The sequence below is a fragment of the Chroicocephalus ridibundus genome, chromosome 5 (assembly GCF_963924245.1).
Source record: "Chroicocephalus ridibundus chromosome 5, bChrRid1.1, whole genome shotgun sequence".
Taxonomy (NCBI): domain Eukaryota; kingdom Metazoa; phylum Chordata; class Aves; order Charadriiformes; family Laridae; genus Chroicocephalus; species Chroicocephalus ridibundus.
Genome location: NC_086288.1, coordinates 5,912,974 through 5,934,671, shown reverse-complemented (window position 1 = coordinate 5,934,671; position 21,698 = coordinate 5,912,974). Strand labels below are relative to the sequence as shown.

Sequence of the window (21,698 nt, the reverse complement as noted above, 5' to 3'; positions counted from 1 at the left end):
CGGTTTTCTCCCTCCTAAGAGCAAACTCAGCTACTAAAATCAGTCACATTTTTCCTTTCAGTTTCCAGCGGGGAAGAGAACGGGAAATGCCAAAACACGTGGGGGTGAGGGGGACGGCTGTTCTTGGGGCATTTCCAGCCGGGGTCAGGAGCAAACCCACACAAAGGCCTTTTCGCTTAAGTCGCCCGGCCCAAACTTCCAGATATTCCTCCAAACTTTCAGTTGCCTGTCCCAACTGCGGAGCCCTGAGATTTCCTCGTCAAGGGTCCCGCTAGCTTCTTGGTGAAAATGGGAAAAAAGAAAAACAAAACCAAAAACAAAACCCAAGCCAAAAAAAAACCAACAAAAGGAGCAGGGTAGGATTTATATTTGGATTTACGTTGGCGTACGTATATACTACGCTAATCTGATTACCCATCGGGAATCCTCCTTGACGACAGCTTTTTTCTTTATTACTCTCACCACCACGTTAACACACACCGCCTCAGGAGGAAAGAGCAAACCGAACGCACCAGCACCACGTCCCTCTGTTTCTGCCTTCCTCATTTTCCGGAGAGGAACCCCACAGCAGCTCGGCCCTACCGGAGAACCTCAACCCAACCTCCCGCCACCAACTTGGCCGTTCCAAATGTAAATCAATGCAGCAGCCGCCACCGCCGCCGCAAACCCGAGCTCTCTTCTTGCGGGGGAGAGATGCGAGCAGCGTTGCGAGACGGCGAGAGAGCGGGAACGGCCGCTCGGACGTCGCTGCATTCCGTCAACGAAGATTTCCCCCCGTGGCGGTCGGTGCCTTTCGAGACGCCCCGCCACGGCGGCGATGCGCCACCGACCACCGCCGCGCTGCACCACCCGCCGTGTGAGGCCACACACGCGTGTGCGTGGGCCCGCGTCCCCCACGCTGTCCTCTCCCCGCACAGGTGCCTGAAGGCGTTTTGGAGGGGTTTTGGGTTGGTTTTTTTTTTTTGTGTGCTATTTTATGTTTATTTTTATATATATATTTATTTTTTTTTTAATTGAATGACGAGCAGGATAGACAAGCATCCATCCACCCGCTGCCGCTCGGCTCCCCGGGGATGCGCGGATCGTCCCACCCCCCCCCCCCACGCCCGCCGCAGCCCCACCGGCCCCGGTGCCGCCACCAACCCCCCTCCCCCCCGCGTCCCCCCCCTTCCTCGCCGACCCCCGGTGGGAGGCGTGTGGGGGACACGCGTGTCGCGCACCCACCTGGCGAAGGCGCGGCGGGCCGGCGGGGGGCGACGGCCCACCTCCCGCCGCGGGGGAAGCCATCTTCTCGCCCCGCGGCTCCTTCCCGCCGGCTCCTCAGCCCCGCGGCCGCCGGACTCCCGCCGTGGCCACCATCGCCGGCGACCAAGCTCGCTCGCTCGCTCGCTCTCTCTCTCTCTATCTCTGTCTCTCCCCCCCACCCACACCCAGCCCCTCGCCCCCGGGGCCGCGGTGACCTTCCCCGGCACGGCTCCGCCGCAGCGCGGCCGCACGCCCGGCCCCTTCGCGGGTGGGTGGGTGGGGGGGTGGGTGTGTGTATGGGTGGGTGTGCGGGGAGGGGGACGGGCTCCCGATGAGCTCACGGACACCTCCGCGGCTGCCGGCGGCGGGGAGGACCCGCCTCGTCCTTCCCCCACACCCCCCCCCCCCCCCACCTCAACACCCACCCACCCGCAGAACCCCCACACGCGTGTACACCCCCCCCCCCAGCTCGGGCATCCCCGGGCCGAACCCACCGGGGTTGAATGTTTTAAACGATGACGTCTTGTTCTTCCCCCCCCCCCTTCCCCGCTCGGCTCTGAAGTTTCAAAATAGGGGAATAAAAAGCGAGAAAGGCGGAGGATTTCGGGTGCAATGATCATCATCCTCCTCCTCCGTGCGCTGATTAGTTTTTTTTGAAGGAGGGGGGGGACGCCTTTTGGCCTTGGCCCCCGGCGGCACAAGGGAGGGGGAAGAGTTATTCCCCCGCTTGCCTACATGGAGGGAGGTTCAGGCCCCGAGGGACCCTACAATCAGCGAGGCTGCGCTCCCGCAGAAGACGGGAATTTCTGGGAACACCGTTTCCCTCAGCGACTCCTACAGCAAACCCCACGCAGCTGGCGGAGCTACAGCCCGCCTGTCGGAAAGCCGAGTTGAAAGCATCGAGTTAAAGCGAAGTCGTCATATCCCCCAGGCAAGCGGTGGGGCTGGTGAGTTACGCTCACTCCCCTCCAGATTTTAGCCACGGGGGCTCGCCACCTTGCCCCCTGCCCGGCCAAGGAAACCTCCGCTCACGCACACTGAAGTGCGGCAGCCCACGACAAACCCTCACCGAAACACCTGCCTGGTTGGACGCGTACGGCGATCTGCCCGCTAACGTGTTAAAAAAAAGCGATTCCCTTATTCGGCAGAGAAAAAAAAAAATAAAAATAAAAAAATTTGCTGCTTCACCCCAGTTTCTTCCCAAAAGTAGTTTCGTGGGTTTTAGCGCAAGGTGTAGGAAAACCGGTTAATCGAAAGGATTTTTCTGCAAGACAGGGGCTACACCGCCCTGCCCCAGCCTGCTCCAGTTTGGGGGAGAATAAAACCGCCCTTTGAATGGAAACTTATTTCAGGTTTTCAACACATCTCTCTAGGTGCGAAGGCGACGCCAAGACAACGATGCAGAACACGGCCCCGTTTTCTCAGAACCACAAATAAATAAAGGTACGTCTCCCAGCCGGCTCGGAGAGCCGGCGCTCACTCCATGGGTATTTCAGCGTATGCATTACGTTTATGTCACTCATTCTTACTTTTTACCCAGCTCATAGGCTGTGACTCTGTGCCGTGACCTTCGCTTGAGCGTTACCTAGCACCTAACAAGGGCTGAAAGAGCCTTGGTTTCAGAGCAGACTGGAAACCCTTCAGGCAGATTTGAAAGGAGGGCCGCAGGCTTTTTGTAACACGTGGCGTGTCTTTTACCGTACAAGAGACACCAGCTGTTTGGAGGGGGAAAGCTGTAATTTCTCATTTGCCAAACGTTGCAGGTGCATATGGCATTTTTACAAACCCCTACAAAAGGAAGTTCAAGGCTTCGAGGAGCGTAAAACTCAAGCCAAACACAACTGCAAGATAAACCTTTCGGTTGGCTACGAGAGCCGTCATCCTGCTCACCTGTATTTCTTGCGTTACCGCTCTCCGTCTCCGAGGATTTCCAGAAGAAATGCCTGCTCATGTCACCTCTGTCACGCAAGGACACATCTCCTCCTTGGATCCCGCCGGGGTGCCCGGCGCCACGATGCCTCGCACGCGTCAAACAGGGATCTACACGTCATTCCTGGGATCTACCAGCACGTTTCCAGCCTGCTGAAGAGGAGCTCCAGGGCCGTGGATAGACTGGGTGGATCTGGAGGATAAGGAAGGTTGAAAGGCAATAATCACTGGTGGTAGGTGGTGGGAATTGGGATGAGAAGGGTGGAGTAGAAGGAATTAGTGGAAAATCAAGAGGGCAGTGGTGCTCTGGCCACGACTAAGTTTCAGCGTGAAGTCTGCGGTATTTAAAGGTGCTGTTGGAGGCTGGCTCCAAGGGGAGCTTGTGACGCTCTTCCCATTTTAGATGACACCAGTCACATCCAGGGCTGGTTTTCCCTCCCGCTCTCTTGCAAGTCTATGTTACTGCTTACCCCCAAAATAATGAGGCTTTTCTTTCTCCTTTCCTTCCTCCCAAACCTTTGCCAGGTAGGAGACTTCCCTCACCTCTGCGCTCAGGTACAGCCCCTTCCCCGTGTGGATCTGCTGGGGGTGGGTGGGGACAATCAAGGACATAGTAAAGTTCCCAGTGGGTCCTAGGAAGTGAATCGAGCACAGAGAAGCTCCCTACGGTCTTTTACCGATGCGGCCCGCAGCATTGGACGGTTGTGGAAAAACGACCCCGAATAATTCAGCGAGGTTCACTCTCAGGCACGGGGACAGCCCAGGAAAGCCCCAAGGCAGCCTGTCCTGATCTTGTTCCCATGGTTGCAACTACCTTCTCGGTCAGAGGCAAAAAAGAACAAGCGCTGGTCGCCAGTTAGTGCCTCCCAGCAGCAAGGAGGGGAGGAGGAAACCAGCCCGTGTCCCGCTGGTGACCGCTGCAAGGCTCCAACATACAGGGTGAAACGATACGGATATATAAAGAATTTTCTCAATTCCTCCGTTGTCTTTCTTACAGCCGACAGTGCTTTGGGCACGGTTTCCCAGCCAGCCTGCGCCCTGCTTGAAGAGGAGGACTGATACCGATGCAGGTCGTGATTCAGCGCTGCTCGGCTTGGAGTAATTGCGGAGAGCACGGAAGGACGACATTCATCTACGTCAATTAAAGCTCTTTGGGGACCTTGCTTCAGCAGAGGATCACGTGGGCCGGGGACCTGCCTCTCTACAGTCCCACCTTCCCTGCCACGTGTCCTGCTGCGCAGGACGTGCTCAGCTTTGTCTAACGCTCCTTCACAAAGAACCCTCTGGCTTGAAGGAGGTACATCCCCATCATCTTCGCCAGACCTGACGCGTAGCCCAGAAGCTGCAGCCCAGACAGGTCAGGCGCACGGTACGTGCGTGTGAAACGCTAATATCAGCCAAGAAAAAAAAAAAAAAAAAAAAAACAACAACCAAAACCAAACCCCACAACATTCAAACTAGATCTCACGCTTCTTAACTTCACTGGACAACAGCCTGCTTTTTCGCTGCTGATCCGGCTGCGTGTTTCCACCTCAGAGGTACAAAAACGGGCTTAACGCGAGAGGGAAGCGTCCGGTGGGAAAACAGCGGTCGGCTGGTGTGCAAGGGCTGCCGCAGGTTGGGCTCTGCAGGGCCTCAGCAGGGACAGAAGATCCTCTCTCCCGTCCCCGGCGAGGCTGCTCGAATGCCGCGTTTCAAAGCCCTGCTATTTGGCTTCGGCTCCAGCCAGAGGCCTGTGCCAGCGGGAGCTGGGGATGCTGCTGGAAGAGGAAAGCAAAGAGAAGCAGAGGGGAAAAATCCCACTGAAAATCAGCTGCAGTACAGAGCGGTTGTGATTTTCAGGACCGCCTGAGGGACTTGGATGACCGACTCCTATTTAATTGGGCATTATAATTTTCTAGGCATCTTTGAAAACCTCTGCCAAGACTTAAAACCCATTAATTTTTATGTCCAGCTTTGGGGAGCAGCCTGTTCTGCCCCAACACACAGCACAAGCTTGACCTTAATGAAGAAAACCTCTTTTCTGCTCACAGTATTGAATTTTTCTGAATAGGACATCTCTATTTCTAAGCTGCCCTTGTGTCCTCGGTTATATTCTCTCCACGTTTTGATACTATCTCTGATATTGTTCCATTTCTTCTTGATATCTGCAGGTCCTGGATTAAATTGCATTCCTGTACGCAGCCTGCTAACAGACCTCCAGCCTTATTTCCGCCATTTACTGTCCCCTCCGCTGTGCCTGGGAGTTAAAAATCCTCCATTAGCACAGCTTTGCCCTCTTGCCTGCTTTTTCACTTGGGCAGTGATTTTACACTCCAGTTCTTTTCGGGTGAACAGCCTGTAAGATTCATAAAACCAGTTTTCTTCCTGAAATATTTCCAGCATCGGGCCGTAAGCGCTCGAACGTTATCCTCTGTACAGCCTCTGCCCCTCAAAGCTCAGGGTTGCTCGAGGGATATTATTCCTGGGCATAAAAAACAGGGGACGGGTTACTCAGCCCTTCTGACTTGGTACCTGACGGGAGACCTGAGGTGCTCCCTGTCTCCTGCCAGAGCAGTTCAGGGGGTCAGTGCCCCGCTATCAGAACGGTTAGCGGAGAATTAACAGCTGGATAAGGGATAAACGAGCTTGACCTCATCCTTGCCAGCGTCTCTGTGATGCCGCGTCAGATACACAGATCATCTACTTTCACACCCGTGTCCGATGAAGATAAAACTTGCAGAGTGCTGCAGGAGGCAGCACGGCTGCTCTTCCTTGTTATGCCCTCTATTGCTTTTGGTTTGTTTTTTTCTGTTTGTTTTTTTAATTTATTTTTTTTTACAGCAACGCTACATTGCCAGCAACAATCCCCTTGCATAAGAGCCTTCCTCTTCATATTTTAATTGGCCAAACGTGACCGGGGAAAGGCTGAGCTGGATTCCCAGGTAGCATCATCCGTATCGCCTCCCTTCAGTTAAAACCCCCCCGCCACCGATCCATACTTTCTAAAGATGCACCCGGGAGACAGCTTGCAAGATACCCCTGGCGGCTGATGCCTAGCAGGCTGCGCTACAGCTTTGCGGCGCAGCCACGCAACGCCTCGCTGGGGGGGGGGAAATAAGTAAAAAAAAAAAAAAATCATCTTGTGTGGCGTGTCAGAGAAGAAGAGTGCTGCCTGCAGACAGGTCTGCAGAGAAAGCAGGGGCACCATGGAAACTGCTGGAGAACAAAGGCGACGCGGAGAGGGTAGAAACAGGCGAGCTTGTGCCACGACCTGTGAGGCATGCCCGAAGGCTTTCTCCCTGCCTCGCGTTCGCCTCCCAAAGCCGCAGCCCCCCCCCCAGCCCCCGCCGCAACGAACTGGACTACTGGACTATAACTTGCCCCGGGATTTCAGCGGGGTCAGGGTTTCGGTTCCTCGCCTCCAAAAAAGAAAATGAATCAGGAATCGGGACAAGCAGATAGCGATTTTGTACAGAATTGTGTTTTCTATCTCCAAGGCGATGACGTAAAGTAGGGCAGCCCGTGGGAAACGCAGAGAAAGAGCATTTAGTCTTTAGTAGGTGTCTCCGAGGACTGGAAAAGAGCCTACTAGAAGGGATAATGAAGTAGGAGTTACAAGAAGTACTTTGCACTCCAGAGACTCAGGGGCCATTTCAGGGAAGTTTCAGTGTCTGTTTATCCATTTTTTCCCCTCTTCCCTGGGTAGCGACCGCTGGTGCTGCCGGAGAGGGGGTGCCGAGCTAAAGGAAACCGCAGTCCCACTGGGTGCATGGCTGCTCTTGTTCTTCCTTCTAACATCTGCTGTTAGCCAAATCTTGATCTCATTTAAGACGACTGTGTGGAGCGACACCAGCTTGTTCCAGCTAACAAAGTCCATACTGTACCTTTTTCGGCTGGTGGTCGTAGCGGAGCCTACAGGAGGATTCAGACGGTACCGGTGTGAAGCTGACATGCGAGTCCGACACGCGCTTGTGTCCGTTCGCTAGGGAACGGCCAAAATGCAGTGTAACTGTAGCCTTCAGTCTAGAAATTTTGAAGAATGACAACTATACCCACAAGTGGGAGATGATGTGGCATTTATAGAACTTGTGGGGTTTTCCACCCCCCGTTACACCGTTACATTTTGATGCCCGTGATAAATACCAGGAAACAACCCCTAGCAATTCCCACGCTGCTTGTATTGATGTCCAAAAGCCACTGCGTGACGTTGCCGGTTCTTTCTCCTCTCTGGTGGCTCTGAGTCCCAGTGACAGATGAATACAGACCAGATGGGACGGTGGCAGAACCTCCTCGGATGGACCCGATGGGCCTCAAGCTGCCCGTGGTAACGCATAGATCAGTGTCACGTAAGGCTGGGCTTCGTATTTTGAGATTGAAAGAACACGCAGCGGCTTTAGCCTTTCATCTTGTCTTATCCTGATGTCAGGATCCTCGTTTTGATTTCGATCTTACGCAGAAGATAGACTTAAGAAGCTGCACCTGTATTTCTGTGTCTCTATCAGCTTTCTGTGGTAAGCTCTGAAACAGCAAGAGAGACTTCTCTGCTGCGCAAAAAGGCTTTTTGAATCCCAGCATTTAACATCAAACCAAAAACCTCAACTTTTCACCGAAACAAGTATTTGGTCTCGCTCGATTTTTGTCATGCGTGCTTCTTAGATTGCTGTTGTCTCACACGGAATTATTTGATAGCCATATTACTCCGGAAATATCCGTTCGCATGGGCCACAGCAATGCCTTCGACATTTCCATTCAGCCTGAAAGACGGCTGCAAGCTATTCGGCGAGTATCCACCGCAGAGCGATGTCATTGAAAAATAACATCCTTAACTTTCCGACAAAACTACTCCTTACCTTTCCCACAGCAGACACGGGATGTTTCCAAGAGACACCGCACCCACACAACTGAGTCAGCTTGCTGAGGCCAAGAATATCATTCAGCTTCTCCGTGACCTGCGGCCACGCAGGCAGCCCCCTGCAGAAGGGCCTGTCCTGCCCGGCGCGAGGGGCCAGCAGCAGCTCCCAGCGCCTCGCAACCGCGAATCCCAGGTCACCCCTCTCTCCTTAAGGATGTTCGCTCCTCTTTCGCAAGGCAGATCTAGAAGAATATTGGAAACAATGGGGAAGTACAGCGCCACGAAGAATGTATTTGCTGGGCATTAGCTATTGGGCTGTTTTGGTGGTATCACTCTTCTTATTTTTTTACATCGCCGTGTGTCGTCCGCTCTAGCTGCATGCCGTCGCAGTGCCGCTTCGAGTCTCATCTGCAGGCGCTCCTTCACATAGGAGGCCTCGCTTGGCACTAATATGCTGCCAAGGCCAGGAAAGCCTGTCCCAGTGCTCCCCCGGGAGTCACGGCTTCCCTACACGTCTCCAAGGAGACCATGGCAAGGGAGGAAGGGATTGCACTGCCTCTGCCAGGGGAAAGCGGAGCCTGTCTCACCAGCTCGCCCCTCTCCGTCACGTCTGGCTCAGAAAACATCTTGGTATGCTAAGGGACGCGACCGCCAAAAAACTTGAAAGCTCCTTTCACTTTGGAAGCTGAGATGCTCGGCCAAAGCGTGGCTGGTGTCAGCCGAGTCATCCAAGGGTCTGGCAGACCAGTCTCTCTTAGGAGGTTTCTCGTACGTCCAGCTTTAGGCGTGATGCAAACCCCGTGAGAACAGCTCCCCCGCGGCGTGTGTCACTTCCAATTCCCATCATCCCTAAAACCAGACAATGCTGAGACACAAGGAAAAAAAACAGAGTTTAAAATTAACCCTTCGAACCTGGGTTGGGACCTCCTGGCAGCGTCTCCAGAACAGCTTCTCCCCTCCCGTCCGCAGCCAACCGGCAGCTCCGATCCCCTCATCCTTCCTGCTCCTGCCATTGCCAAGTTCAAGCCCTACGTGCTGCCGCCTGCGGTGTTTGGGTCTCCACCTGTACACGACAGAAGCACCGGCGCTTGCTTTCCTACCTCTTACACTGAGATAGCAAAAGCCGCTGTATTGAGTAAATGTTTCGAGCCACGGACTCCGACTTCTCATTGTAAACTCTCTGCTTCTCAGTTTAATTTTGGACACGGCTTGTTTGACTTTCGCTCCATTCGGCCACAGGAAGCCCGACAGCAGCGCGCCTCTTTCCAAGCCTGTTCCTGCCTTCTCCAAAGAGGCAAAGGGGCGGATGAGACAGCCGTTGCAATTTGGAAAGGTGGCGATTGCCAACAGCAGAACAACAGGCACAAGACAGTTTAATTAACATCTGCCCACACAGCAGGACACATCCTCTGCCATCCAGCAGCCTTCACATTGTGCTAGTGGAGAGAAACGACATTTTGCCAGGTGGGCAAGCTGTCTTTTTCCAGCGCGGGATGCCAGTCTAACGTTGCAGAAGACACCACCCTTCTCCCGGCCTCGCCTACCACCAGCTTCATCAGAAACACCTCCACTTCCCCACATAAATCGCTGCCTCACACCCAAAGGCCAAGTTACTGTCTCCGAATACGATGTGACCGCACTCTGCGTCGGCCAATACGGCCACACCTGCCCGTTGTGAAAGCTCCAGCCGTTCCTGTCCGATACGAACTCCTCAGGAAGCTCCCTAAGGAAGGGCTCTCTCTTCCGCATGCACCATTCAATGCATCCCAGCTACCAGTTGCTTTCATGTATTTGAGAATTCCTTAAAACCGTTGCTTTTGCGCATTGAAGAGGCGAGCGTACAAAATTTCGGGCAAAACAACCATGGAGTACCTCACCAATAAAGGACAAAAGTAGGAGTCAAAAAGCGTGAGCCACATTGTCAGGTTTCACTAAAGGAAAGAGTCCAACCCAACCCGCAAGCAACATGCCCCAGTTGTGGTACAATATTTTGTCAACAAACGGGATACAAAAGGCAGCGCAGGAATCGTAATCGGGGCGTCTGAAAGAGGGGACGGTGCCAAACTCAGGTTTAAAAACTGCAAAACGACTCCGTGTGCCTCTCCCTGCTGGAAGCTGCGGATGACCCATTCTGCCACTGCGGCTCTATCTATATATAGTCGCAGAGAGAGGGAGATAAATATAAAAATAGATACAGTCTAAACCCAATTAGGCTGCACAGCTGCTTGTTTAAACACCCAAATAACTTTAAATATTTTGCCCCGATTCAAGTTGTATTATTCTTTTTCCATCAGCGTAAGAGCACAGCGAGAGACAGGGCAGAGAGCAGTAGGGTTTGAGACACGCTTCGGGGTAAGGAGGTGGTGAGGGCGTTAGAGGGAAAGGAGCTCACCTTTAATCCAGGAGACCGGTGACAAGGAGAGAAAGAACAGGGATTAAAAAAGGATGGAAAAGGAAAAAGAAGATTACGTGAATCTATAGGAAAAGGGAAATGATTTCCCTCTTGCTTCAAGTTTTCAAGAGACTCACTGTGTTTTTTCCGCAGTTGTCATTTTTGGCGTAAGAGCAGTTTCTGGTGTGAACACAGAGGGTGGGTGCCCGGGCAGGCGGCCGCAGGCAGGGAGCAGGGTCAGGGCATGGACCAGAGCTGCCAGCCCGACACCCTCGCCACTATCTCGAAGACCATCCCTTCACATAAAGCATAAAACACTGAGTAAATCTGCTCATATCAATCACCACGGGCAAAATCAACCACCGTCAAGTGGAAAATCCAGGAGACGCGGTTGGTTGTTACTTTCTCCGTGGCTCTAGGCGCGGAGTCTGATCTACCTTTTCACAGCTGATGCGAGAGGTGAATCCAACGGCAGACCAGGAAACAACTCAGAGCTGTTGCTGGGAGAAGATGGGGGTAAAATTATTTGAGGATGAACTGTGGTGGCATAAATAATAAGCTTTGCAGTGGACGTTTCAGCGCAAGTCAAGGAATTTTCGTCGATTCAAAATGCTGCTTTCGGTTTTGAGTATTAGATGTCAGAATAAAAAAAAAAAAAGATATTCATAATATCAAAGCAGCATTGTATGAAAGAGATTAATTAAGCCTGAAACTTTAGCCAAATTAATGGATAGATGTTTCTGTATCTGCCACAGCGTTAAGACGCCAGAAGCAAGAAAGTCTACAGCTACAACATGGAGAATAGCAAAGACAAACGTAACATAAAAGAGGGAACTGGCTTCTGCCTTTTCATTAACGGTGACCTAACTTGGCTCTTGGAGCTGTACTCAAACGCGGGCCCCCATTAAGACTCTGCACTGATAGGGAAAAGAGGCGAAAGGATGGGCCGATGCCGATTGAATCACGCTGGTTTGACAGCAGCGGATGCCCCCGAAGCGAGCGCGCAGCACGGCTGAGCTCACCTCTGCCCGTCTCCACTCGTAAGAACTTGCTCGCACTGAAAAAAATGCCACTTTTCTTGAGGCTACACCAGGTAAAAGCCACTTTAGCTTGTAACCGGTGAGAGACAATGCCCACCTTGTAAGTTACACTGCAATAAGACTGAATTTATTTTTATACAAGACTAACTGATACATATAACTTGCCATAAAGGAAGAAATTCAAGGCTTTTGGTTTTAGAATAAGGCTCTTTTGGGTTAAGTGTGAAGTTCAGACTAGGAAGCACAGCCCGTTTCTGAAGCAAGGTTTTAAATTATATTAGTCTGACTAAACTGAGCCAACAGGTTGAGTACGCTTTGCGTTTGCGCAGGTGGAAGAGGTCTTCTAGGTTAAACCTTCTGGGCTAAACTTATCTACTGAGGCACCAGAGACGATGGGCAAGATCTGAGAGAGCAGCTGTATTCCCAAAATACTCACTGAATAAACATCACACAAAATGCTAAGGTTAACAAAAAGCCGCTTCTCATCACAAAAACATTTCAGTGTGTAGCAGGTAAGGGAAAGGAAAGCAAACAGAAATGCCAGCCACGGTGGGAAGAAAACCAAAAGGAGAAAATTGCATGAAGCACAAAGGCAAAAAGGTATCCAACCGTGTGTGCTCCACGCGTCGTTCAGAGGGTGGCAGAACTGGAACACGCTCCCTCTGCAGATCTGCAGAGACAAGGCATCGGGGAGCTTCCTACTTTTATATTAATTATGCTCTTGCGCTTTCGGCGACAAGGAATAACGCGTGTCACCTGCATCCCACCTATCACCACGTATGCTCCCGCCACCAGGTAGCAGAGATCTGTGTGTTTATATAAACTTTATAACTTGTTTATAAACTTCTGCGTTTATCTGGTCTGTTATTGACTGCAAAGGGTAACTCCGTGCCAAACAACCCTAATTTCTCTGGCATAGCTCTGCTACCCGAGGTGGGGAAGGGGGGTATTCAACCCAGATGCAAGTAGTTTTAGCGACCCTCAGAGAAGTATTTTCCCAGCTTGATGAAAATCTCTCCTGAATGTTCTAGAACAGCATTTTTCTGGTCTAGCACAGGCAACAGATGAGAGCCAAGGCTCATGGCTGGTGCTTGGGGACCCCGTGTCCCAGCACCGGGACACCTTGCAGGCTCCCTGGGTACATAGAGGGCCTTTTTTCCCACCCCCACCCCCCAAAAAAAATTATGTATATAGCTTCATCTATGTGATCAGCCGGTGCGTAACTGGATGCAAAGCTGCCCCAAGCTTTGCATTGTGCCTGCGGCACAGGACAGCGTGCAGCAGCTTTGCCCTCTGCTGGCCAGAACCTTGGGTCCCCGGTAGCCCCCCCGCTCCATGGGCACCCCCCGGGCTGCCACCCCTGTCCCCAGCCCTCCCCAGGCCCGCAGAGCAAGGATTAGGTACAGCAAGAGACTCGGCGAGTCATCAGCTAGCAGGTAGCAGCCCCACACTGGGAACAGCTGTACCTAAAAGTCTAGAAAAAATGAACCTAAATGTCTACGAAAAAAAATGAATAGAATAAAAACTTCTAAATTTGACGGAGCTGCAACCCCTGCCCCCTGCTCTGCCCCAGCCCTGCAAAAGGTCAGAGAGAAATGGGGTAGGTTAAATGACCTTACATAAAATCACACCACACTGGAAGGCTTTTCCCCATCAGACTCATCACGCTCCTCACTTTATTCCAGGTCCCTCCTTTTACACAAATCATTAGGACTGAACACCGTAATTAGACGTTACTGGCAGGCAGCTACCGCCGAGGGCTGCGCAGGGCCAGGGCGCTGCGACACGGGTTGGAAACAAGCCCCGCTGCAGAAACACAGGCAGCCCTTCAGCCCACACAGCCATCCTTTGCTTTCGAGTGCCAAGGCGGGTTTGTCCCTTCTCTCCAACTTTCTCCCCCTTCTTTTCACCTTCGGGTGTTTGTTTGGTTCCACTCAAAACACCGTAAAGGCAATGCAACCACAGCAGTGGCAAGTGAGTGTTTATGTGGCTCCGAACGAGTCGCCCTGGCAACGGGAAGCCAAGCTCTCCCATATTCTCCTGCCTTCATTTTCTCCTGGTTTTGCGGCGATCGGTGTCGCCGGGATAACAGCTACGCATGCTAAGTATGCCGTCTACACCGGCTCCAGCAAACGGAGGCATGAATAGGAGAGCTGGCCCGGCTCTGCTTGTGAACTAACAAAAACCTGTGGGTTGCCAAGTTCCCCGGAGAACTGCCCCGGCCTCTCGGCACTGGCAGCTCCCGAGTTCAAAGGATTCGCCTACCACTGTTAACGGCGACTGCTTGCTTTGAAGGCAAGTCTGAGAGCCCCCAGCTTCACAATTCTCTGCCACTTACGGCTCCACCGGAGAGCGACCCTTTGAGGATGAAGACCCAATTAGAAGTATGGTTCGTTTGACGGCACGTTTAACCCGAACATCAACGATTTCAGACACGGAACCTTCTGCAAAGCCCAGCTCGACACAGCGAGTACTCGTTTGCGGTTACTTCTAGTTAATCCTGGCAATGCACGCCCGGCGCAGGTACTTCAGCCAGGCGCCTTGGGTGCGCTTACACACCATGTCTTCCTCAGCAATGAAGTCAGCCTAAAATTTCCCACCGTTTTCTGTCCGAATCCTTGGGGTCACATCCTTTACAGCACTCCCAGGGACTGCCGCACAGTAGGAGCTACGGGCTCAGGGGCAGGCGGGAGCGGCCCCCGTGGAGGGACGTGACAAACTCCTACGCCAGGGATGCTGCCAAAGAGAGACAGACCGAATCCCATCTTCGCAACACAACAAAAAGCAGCTACAATTTTTTTTAACTTCGTAAAACGAATCAAGTGTGTTCTCCCAGACATTTCTCCGACACACTGAGAAAGTACCTACTGGCGTATTTAAAAAGTAAAGGTAAAGAACCAAAATACGACAGCCGTGCATTTGCATTGAAAATAAATGCTCTTCAGTACTTGCAGGACCAAACTTCTAACCTGCTACCAGAGAAGGAAATGCATGAGGAATATAATGCTTTAGTACCGTTGGAACATCACAGACACGCAAGCCACATTCCTCCATTACAGAGCTGCAAGTGACACGAAGAAAACATATTTAACAGCAGGAAGAATATTCCCCTTTTGGTAGAGAGCAACTTCTCTAACACCATCCACAGAAACTTAAATCGCCTGTAGGTGAGGTAACCATATTACTTCCCCGCTCAGGCACACTGCAAAGTCACCCGAGCGTGCCTGATCTGATTATTTTTTTACAGCATTACGCAGCACTATTCCCATGATTTAATCCCGTCTGAGATCATTAGACACTATGGTACCATAAGTAAGCAATTACGACACTGACCTGTGTTCTAGGGAACACGGGCAGGCAAGTGCCTTTGTCATCTATCAGAGGGTAATCTTCTCATTTGATTTACAGCCTCTCTAGAAAAAAGATAATTTACTTACCTGCTAGTTTTCAAGGACTGCCTTAAAGTCTGATCTAAATTAGGATACACAGTACATCTTAGAAGAGAAAAAAATACAACGTACAGAATGCCTGTATTAGCTGTGTAAGGTAAAACAGGTAGAACGGGCAATGTTAAATCAGACTTGGTCAGATGGTGAAGTAAAAGAACTATAGTTAGAGAGAGGGGCAGAGTTTTTGGGAATACAGCATGTCAACAGAGACAGCAGATAAACATTTAGGAAGTTTTCTCGCTGAAGACACCCATGCCCCAGACAAGAACACTCAGGCATCTCACAGTACCTCGAGTCTCCTACAGGAACTGCAATTCCCTGCAAATTCGCTACAGAATTTTTTTTTTTCCAGACTTTTTGCTTGCTCCAGGTGACGGCAAGATTGAGGACAGTCAAACAAGAAACTTATAAATTACCACAAAGTACAAAATCAAACATAAAGAAGCTTTTCTACCCTGCAGGGACAGGCAGAAAGGGCAACGTGGTCCAAGCATCGTGCTGTGAGTGGGATACTCCACTGAGTGTGGACCACTGGCTACCAAAAGGGCCCATGAATTGTGGAGTATCGGTCTGCTGCTTTTGACCAGGGTGTTCTACTAAAACCACATTTTTCCCTCCAGCACTTTTACCGCACAAATGCAGTTTGCAGGAGGCGGTCATAAAGCGGGAGGACACATATCTGAAGATGCGGGTAGCCCAAGTGTCCCTTCAAGGTGTGCAGCGGCCCTGCTGCTCTTTCTGCACCACCGAGGTCCTCCCCTCGCTCGTTAAAAACGACTCTTCCTTGCTATCGCACCAACCAACTGCACACTCCATTCCCATCCTGCTCCTCCCCTTCCTCGTATCCCTCTTGATTCCAAGCTCTTTATCTGTACAAAGCCCACCATGACGGAGCCCTGGTTGGCGCCACTAAGGTGACCGTAACAATCCTTGCTAAAAGACAACAGTCCTCACGAGGCCAGTCTCTAAGCTTGGAAATGTTGCATCAGATGAGAAATCGAAGAAGCCTTCGGGGGGACAAGACCATGGACAACAAGATCTACAATCATCAAAAATTACCATTACTTTTTTTTTTTTAACCCACAGAATTCTCTTTTTTAATTGAAGACCCAAATTACAAATGTTCTGCTGGCACCAAAGGCCTGGCATAGGTCAGAGTTACAGTCCTGCTGCTGCCGTGCCGAGTCTGCAATTTGTCGAAGAGAAGTAAAAACACGAGGGCTAAAAATAATTTCAGATTCAGCTGTATGCTGGGTCATGAAGAAGAGAATCAATGCTGGTTTTTGCTCCAGGCAGATTTATGCGTAATAATGTTCTTTCAAAACACTCAACAGTCAAGGGAGACATAAAAATCAGCAAAAAAATAATGAAGAAGAGCAGTCCAAGGTTATTAATTCCTGTAATCTTATACCATCATCCTGAATTTTTAAATCAAATGCAGTGTTTCTTGGGGGAGGAGGAAAAATGTCACTATTGTAAATCCCTAAGATCGGACAAACTTAGAGAAAAGCGGTAGAGCAGAAAAAAATTAATTGTAAACAAAACCCCAAACCACTGCAGGTAAATGTGCCAGACTTTGCTAAAGGCACCCCTCCATTGCTAAGGTCAAATATAAAGTACCTTTAAGGATGCAACTCTTGGGACGATAAAGCTCAACAGATGGACTCCTCCTCTTAGCATACGTTGACGGGGAAGTATAAGAGCAGCAGATATTAGCTGTCACGTGTACTTAAAAGACAAAAAACCCCATCTATAATCCATTCTGGCATTCTTAAGAATCCAAGCTTCTTTAGTAAAAGCATATAGACCATAGTCTCCATACATGACTTCTGAAAGAAATGACAAAAACTCTACTATTAACTTCTTCAGAAAGAATCAACCGCCACCCTTCCTCGCTGAAGCAGGTTTCTGCACTAGTTTGAAAAAGCAGAAGAAAACCGAGGTTTAATTGTAAATAGTTAACCTATATAAACGTGGAAAGGAACAGAAGGGTGACTTCTCCTGCTATGTGTTCAAGTCACGAATTATTAATTAAAGAGCAAAACTCCAAAAGTAATGCTTTTGCAATTCTGCTCCCCTCTCCACAAAACATAAAAAGTCTGAATCATTTATGAGCTGAATTATTTATAGCCTGGATAAATTTTTGACTTAAATGAATTTCAGCAGAATGAATCCAAACCATTTTACCCAGAGTAGGCTGTCGGGCCCTCCTCCTCCTCCCCCCGCCTTCAACGTCACAGAAATGGAAAAAGAAATTTCTCCTGTCTTTCAGGAGATCCATTGATTCGTGGATCAATTCTTTTCATAGCCAGGTATCTCTGTTCTCTCTACTGCGTCACCAAGTATCTTACCTTCCTCGTGTAAAAGAAAAGTGGAAGATTAAATAACAATAATGAAAAAAATCCTGCGATTGGACTAAACATCTGAATACTGCAGAATTCCACACAGGAGCGCCTGGCAGGCCCCTGGGAGGAATCGTCCTTACGCAATTTCCAAGAACCATTAGCAAGCTTTTCCCCTCCACCCCTTCCTAGAGTTTCTCTCTTATCTTGCACTTTTCCCCTTCTGCATTTCGGCTATCTTTGATCACTGCTATCCCCTCTCTCCATGGACAGATGGGTGGTAATCCTCTCCATTCCCTCGCTCGCCGCCCGAGGAGAGGGATGCCGTCTGCTGGTGTGTGGGAGCGAAGGATGGAGACTGACGCTGGTGGTACCCGAGCCTACGGACTGTACCAGTACAGGATACATCACAAATAGCAGCACGTAAATGGTGCTCCATAAACATTCCTCCGCTCTTACTGCGCTGCTTCTCTACATTATTCTTGTCTTGGACAGTCTGATTACAGTTAGTGTGCTTTGCTATAATCTCTTGAAAAATATTTTTTCCTGTTTTTTTCCCTCCTGTTCTCGCTGACTGCAAAGCCACTGTGGCTATTATACCCACACTACTTTCCAGAATTCGGCAGAAATGATTCAGTTTCTTCTCTCATATAGCAAAAATATACCAGTGTCACCAAACATTGTTTTGTCATAATACGTATCATTGAAGTACCCAGACTGCTCCAGTAATTTGACAGCATAGAATTTTAAAACCTTAACTTACCTTAGCAGCAAAATCTGTTGCGGCAAAAACACCCAGAGTGTCATTGACAGTTTCCTTCACGAGACTCTGATGGTATTTTAGGAACATACTTCGAGTTTCAAAATAACTTGCTCATCCTGCTATTTATAAGGAAGTTTCACACTTTTATAAACCTGTGTGTTAGTGCCTGATTTGCCCTGCAATAAAATTCACTAAATCTCACAAAACACATGAATTTACCTTTACATTAACGGAGAGAACTTTAACAGCACACTTAGTCATACCTAAGTTCAATCTTTTATATCATTCCGATTTTATGGCTTTTTTTTTGTTTTTTAAATATTGCCAGTCTACAAGGAAATACTTTAAAGCGCGTTAAGATCACCATCTTAAGTGGTCAACTACACAACTTTAACACTTATCTGTAAGTGAGAATTACTTCTGGAGCTACTATTATCAGATGTAACAAACAAAGGTTTTCTTATTTCTTCCCCTGACGATTCTTCTAAAAAAAAAAAAAGAGAGTCTAAGTTCAGTTTAGTGTGCACTTCACGCAAGTAAATTTTCTTCCAGACTTCTCAATGACATCTTTTCTGACAGTCCTAGCCACTTTCAAATACATGGAAGTCTCTACAATCATTCTACTGTATTTTGAAACAGTCCGATGGACTAAACAGAGGCCTAGAGAGGTTTCTTTAGCATTAACCAGTTTTATTATTTACAGTGTCACAAAACAGATTGAAGAATTAGAGATGCACAACTGAAAATTTCTCAAGCATTTTATTTCAGAACCTAGTGTATAAAACTTCAACATACAAAAAAAAACTCAAACGAAATCAGAAGTGAAATAAAGCAAGATCTCTTAATACATTTTTTTTCCCCAGAAAGCTTTACCTAACGGCTCAGAAGCAGTAAACATTCAGCCTATTTAAAAACGGGATTCAAAACAATCTTCATACTTGCAAGTCTGCAGAATCATGAATCAAACGGACCAGGTTTTGATGCCTTCTTAAAAACGGTTTAGTTGCTGTAAGCAGTGGTGTGTTTGTGGGGTTTGTTTTTGGTTGTTGTTGTTTTTTTGTTTTTTTTTTTTTTTTTTTTTAAATATCTAGTTCACTTTCAAGATCACGATCGGTCTTGGTTAGTTATCGTCAGTGAAGCGAATGTGTTTACTTGTTTGTTGAGTCTTTTCAAGTCTCATCCTTTCAGCTTTAGCAATCAACTGCAAACAGGAAAAATATTACAGAAAAGATTAGAGGAAAGTTGTATTGTTATGATTTTTATCTCACAGTCATGAATATATTATTCACCGATTTAACCAAACTTCATAAAAAACCTGCTCTTTGATCTAACCTGTACATTCAGCCAGAAAATACTGAAGCAGTCCCGATATAATTTATTTCGGTATTGCCTGAGAACCATCAAAAATACTAAGGCACCTCTTCAATTTCTGGACATTGCAGCATCCTTCATTCAATCCCTTCTTCCTCCCAACAGGGCTGAAGAGAACACAAAATTATAACTTCAAAAATCCCAAAACAGCTCATACAGTCAGTCAAAAAACCCTGTCCTTTTATTGGATTCATGCTGTTAGCGATGCAAGAAAAATCAAGGTCAGACCACTTAAAAAAAAAAAATGCCTTAGGAGTACTGTGTCATTTTCTACACTCAGCAAAGAACAAACCCACTGAAACCCAGACGGGGGCCATCCTTCAGGCTGGGAAAACGGCACGATACGCATCACAACCCTGCGGAGAATTAATCTCAAGAAATAACAGTGCAGTGGGAGAAACACTGACCCTCGGAATCCCTAACTCAAAACCCTGTCCCGACCAGGGATTTGTTTGTTTTCAGTTGCATTTTAGGGAGATTGCCTAAATTACCGGGGTACCTCGTTGGCTGCTCCTGGTACAGAGGTATGAGAAATGGTCCCGCGGAACATAAATAACCTACTCATTTTTTCAACTTGTGTACCGCGTCTTCAGGCAGAAAACAAAACACTGGGAACAACATTAAAAGCATCCTTGCTTTTAAAGCAGCCATACTACAACATTCACAGATTTAAGCAAAGTATTGCAACACCACGCTAATAACCAAAAGCAAAGGCACAAGCCTTGTTACTGCAGTGCCCCGTCATGATATTTTAACCATACGCAAGAGCTCGTGAATTAACTGTTACATGAATAAGATGGAAAAGAAAAAAAATAACGCAAGGAACAAGTCAGGCTGCCTAATCTGACTAAAAAGCGAGAAAGCAGGAAACTCCTGTCAATGCAGGCACATCTGTTAACACACCAGCATAAATCCACATTAACTTATCTGATGGAGACTACTAAAACATATTAGTCTGCTGCTGAGGTAAAGGGACCCTCGTTCACCAGACGGTCCAGCAAAGAGTTTGCTAGATTTGAAAAGTTTCACATATAAACCAAATTATTTACTGTTTATCCATACGACTGTGGCCACAGCTACGCCCTGCAGGCATTGAGTCTTGCACGCAGCGTGGAAGCGCAAGGTAGGCTGCTGCACTGATGATGGCAGTCAGGAATTAACGCTCCACACGGATGTTGCACGGATGCCCTGTTTGCTGTGCTGCAATACAATTACACTACCACGGTTTTACTGCCCTGCATCCCCGGGGCATTTACCTCGATTGCAATTCTTAACGCGTTCTCAACAGCATCAGACAGGATGTTCTAGTAGATGACTTGCTCAACTGTTCTCCAGAAATAAAAAAATTGATCCAAAGATGTAACTAAGAGTTACTTTTACTCTCTGGTATCTGATAAATAGATTAAAAGAGTTAAACTCTCCAAAGAAGTGAGGAGTGCGGTGGCTTACTGGTTCAAGATGTGAGGTGGAGAATCACAGACACTGCAAGGAAAGCTCTAACATGTGAACCGCCCAGTTCCTATCAGCGTGCGTTTCTGTACCAGCACCTCAGAGCTGGAGAACTTGCAAGAGGCCTCAAGAATTCCCATTTTAAGCTAGTCAATCCAGCATCAGCACCTATTTCTAAGCACACCACTATTCCTGTCTCCAAACGGGAGATACCAACTTCAGAGAACCAGGGAAAGGGGCTTATTTGTGCTCCGGAGGGGGACCTCTCCCCACCCGCACACCGACAGGGAACTGACACAGCCCCCGACCCCAGGCGTAACCAGAAGAGAATAGGGTGGGCTGTGCCCAGGCATTCCCGCTGTCCTACTTTCCCAAATATTCTGCAAATTATTCCGCCCTTGGTAAATACCCAATTCTCACGTCCTCACCCAAACGCCTTTCACTTCTACCACCCACTCCCACCCCCTTAAACTTCCTCCTTTCCTCCTGTGTAAGGGGGCGTACAAGGTGCAAACTAGGTTCAGCAGATCCTCCCCCCAAGAAGACACGGACCCAAGGGGAAAGCCTGCAGGCACCAATGCTTTTGTTTTGTGAACAGAAGACTTTTTTTAATCCGTCCCAGAGGGTTTAAGGCTACAGACTGATGAATTGCTTCAGGTCTGCATAAACTGGCACTGTCCTAAAGGAACGGCTCCGGCAAGAAGGTTTTTAGTCTGTGTCACTGAATCACTAAGGGTGTTTTATCATGCAGCTGAACAACAGGCTACAGAGAACATGGATTTGGAGGGGGGCAGCAGAGGGGAGCACAGAGGTGACAATGAACGACCGAGCCTGGGGCAAAGCCCGACACCGAACACCTTTTTTTTTTTAACTCCAAAACACGG

General features: G+C 48.9%; 1 protein-coding gene and 1 long non-coding RNA gene across 3 annotated transcripts in view; one reads left to right on the top strand and one right to left on the bottom strand.

Moving 5' to 3' along the window:
- The first annotated feature begins 285 nt into the window (after positions 1-285).
- LOC134516691 (uncharacterized) lies at positions 286-4,024 on the top strand. The gene is made up of 3 exons (XR_010071404.1): positions 286-917; positions 2,619-2,688; positions 2,786-4,024. It is a non-coding gene; the product is annotated as an uncharacterized LOC134516691 (long non-coding RNA).
- A 14,670-nt stretch (positions 4,025-18,694) lies between these two features.
- Positions 18,695-21,698, bottom strand: part of LARP7 (La ribonucleoprotein 7, transcriptional regulator) — a 28,893-nt gene continuing 25,889 nt past the window's right edge. For both annotated transcript variants that reach the window (XM_063336167.1, XM_063336168.1), the window contains exon 13: positions 18,695-19,195. In XM_063336167.1, coding sequence (XP_063192237.1) covers positions 19,115-19,195 — 81 coding nt within the window. In that variant the 3' untranslated portion in view covers positions 18,695-19,114. The remainder of the gene's footprint in view (positions 19,196-21,698) is intronic.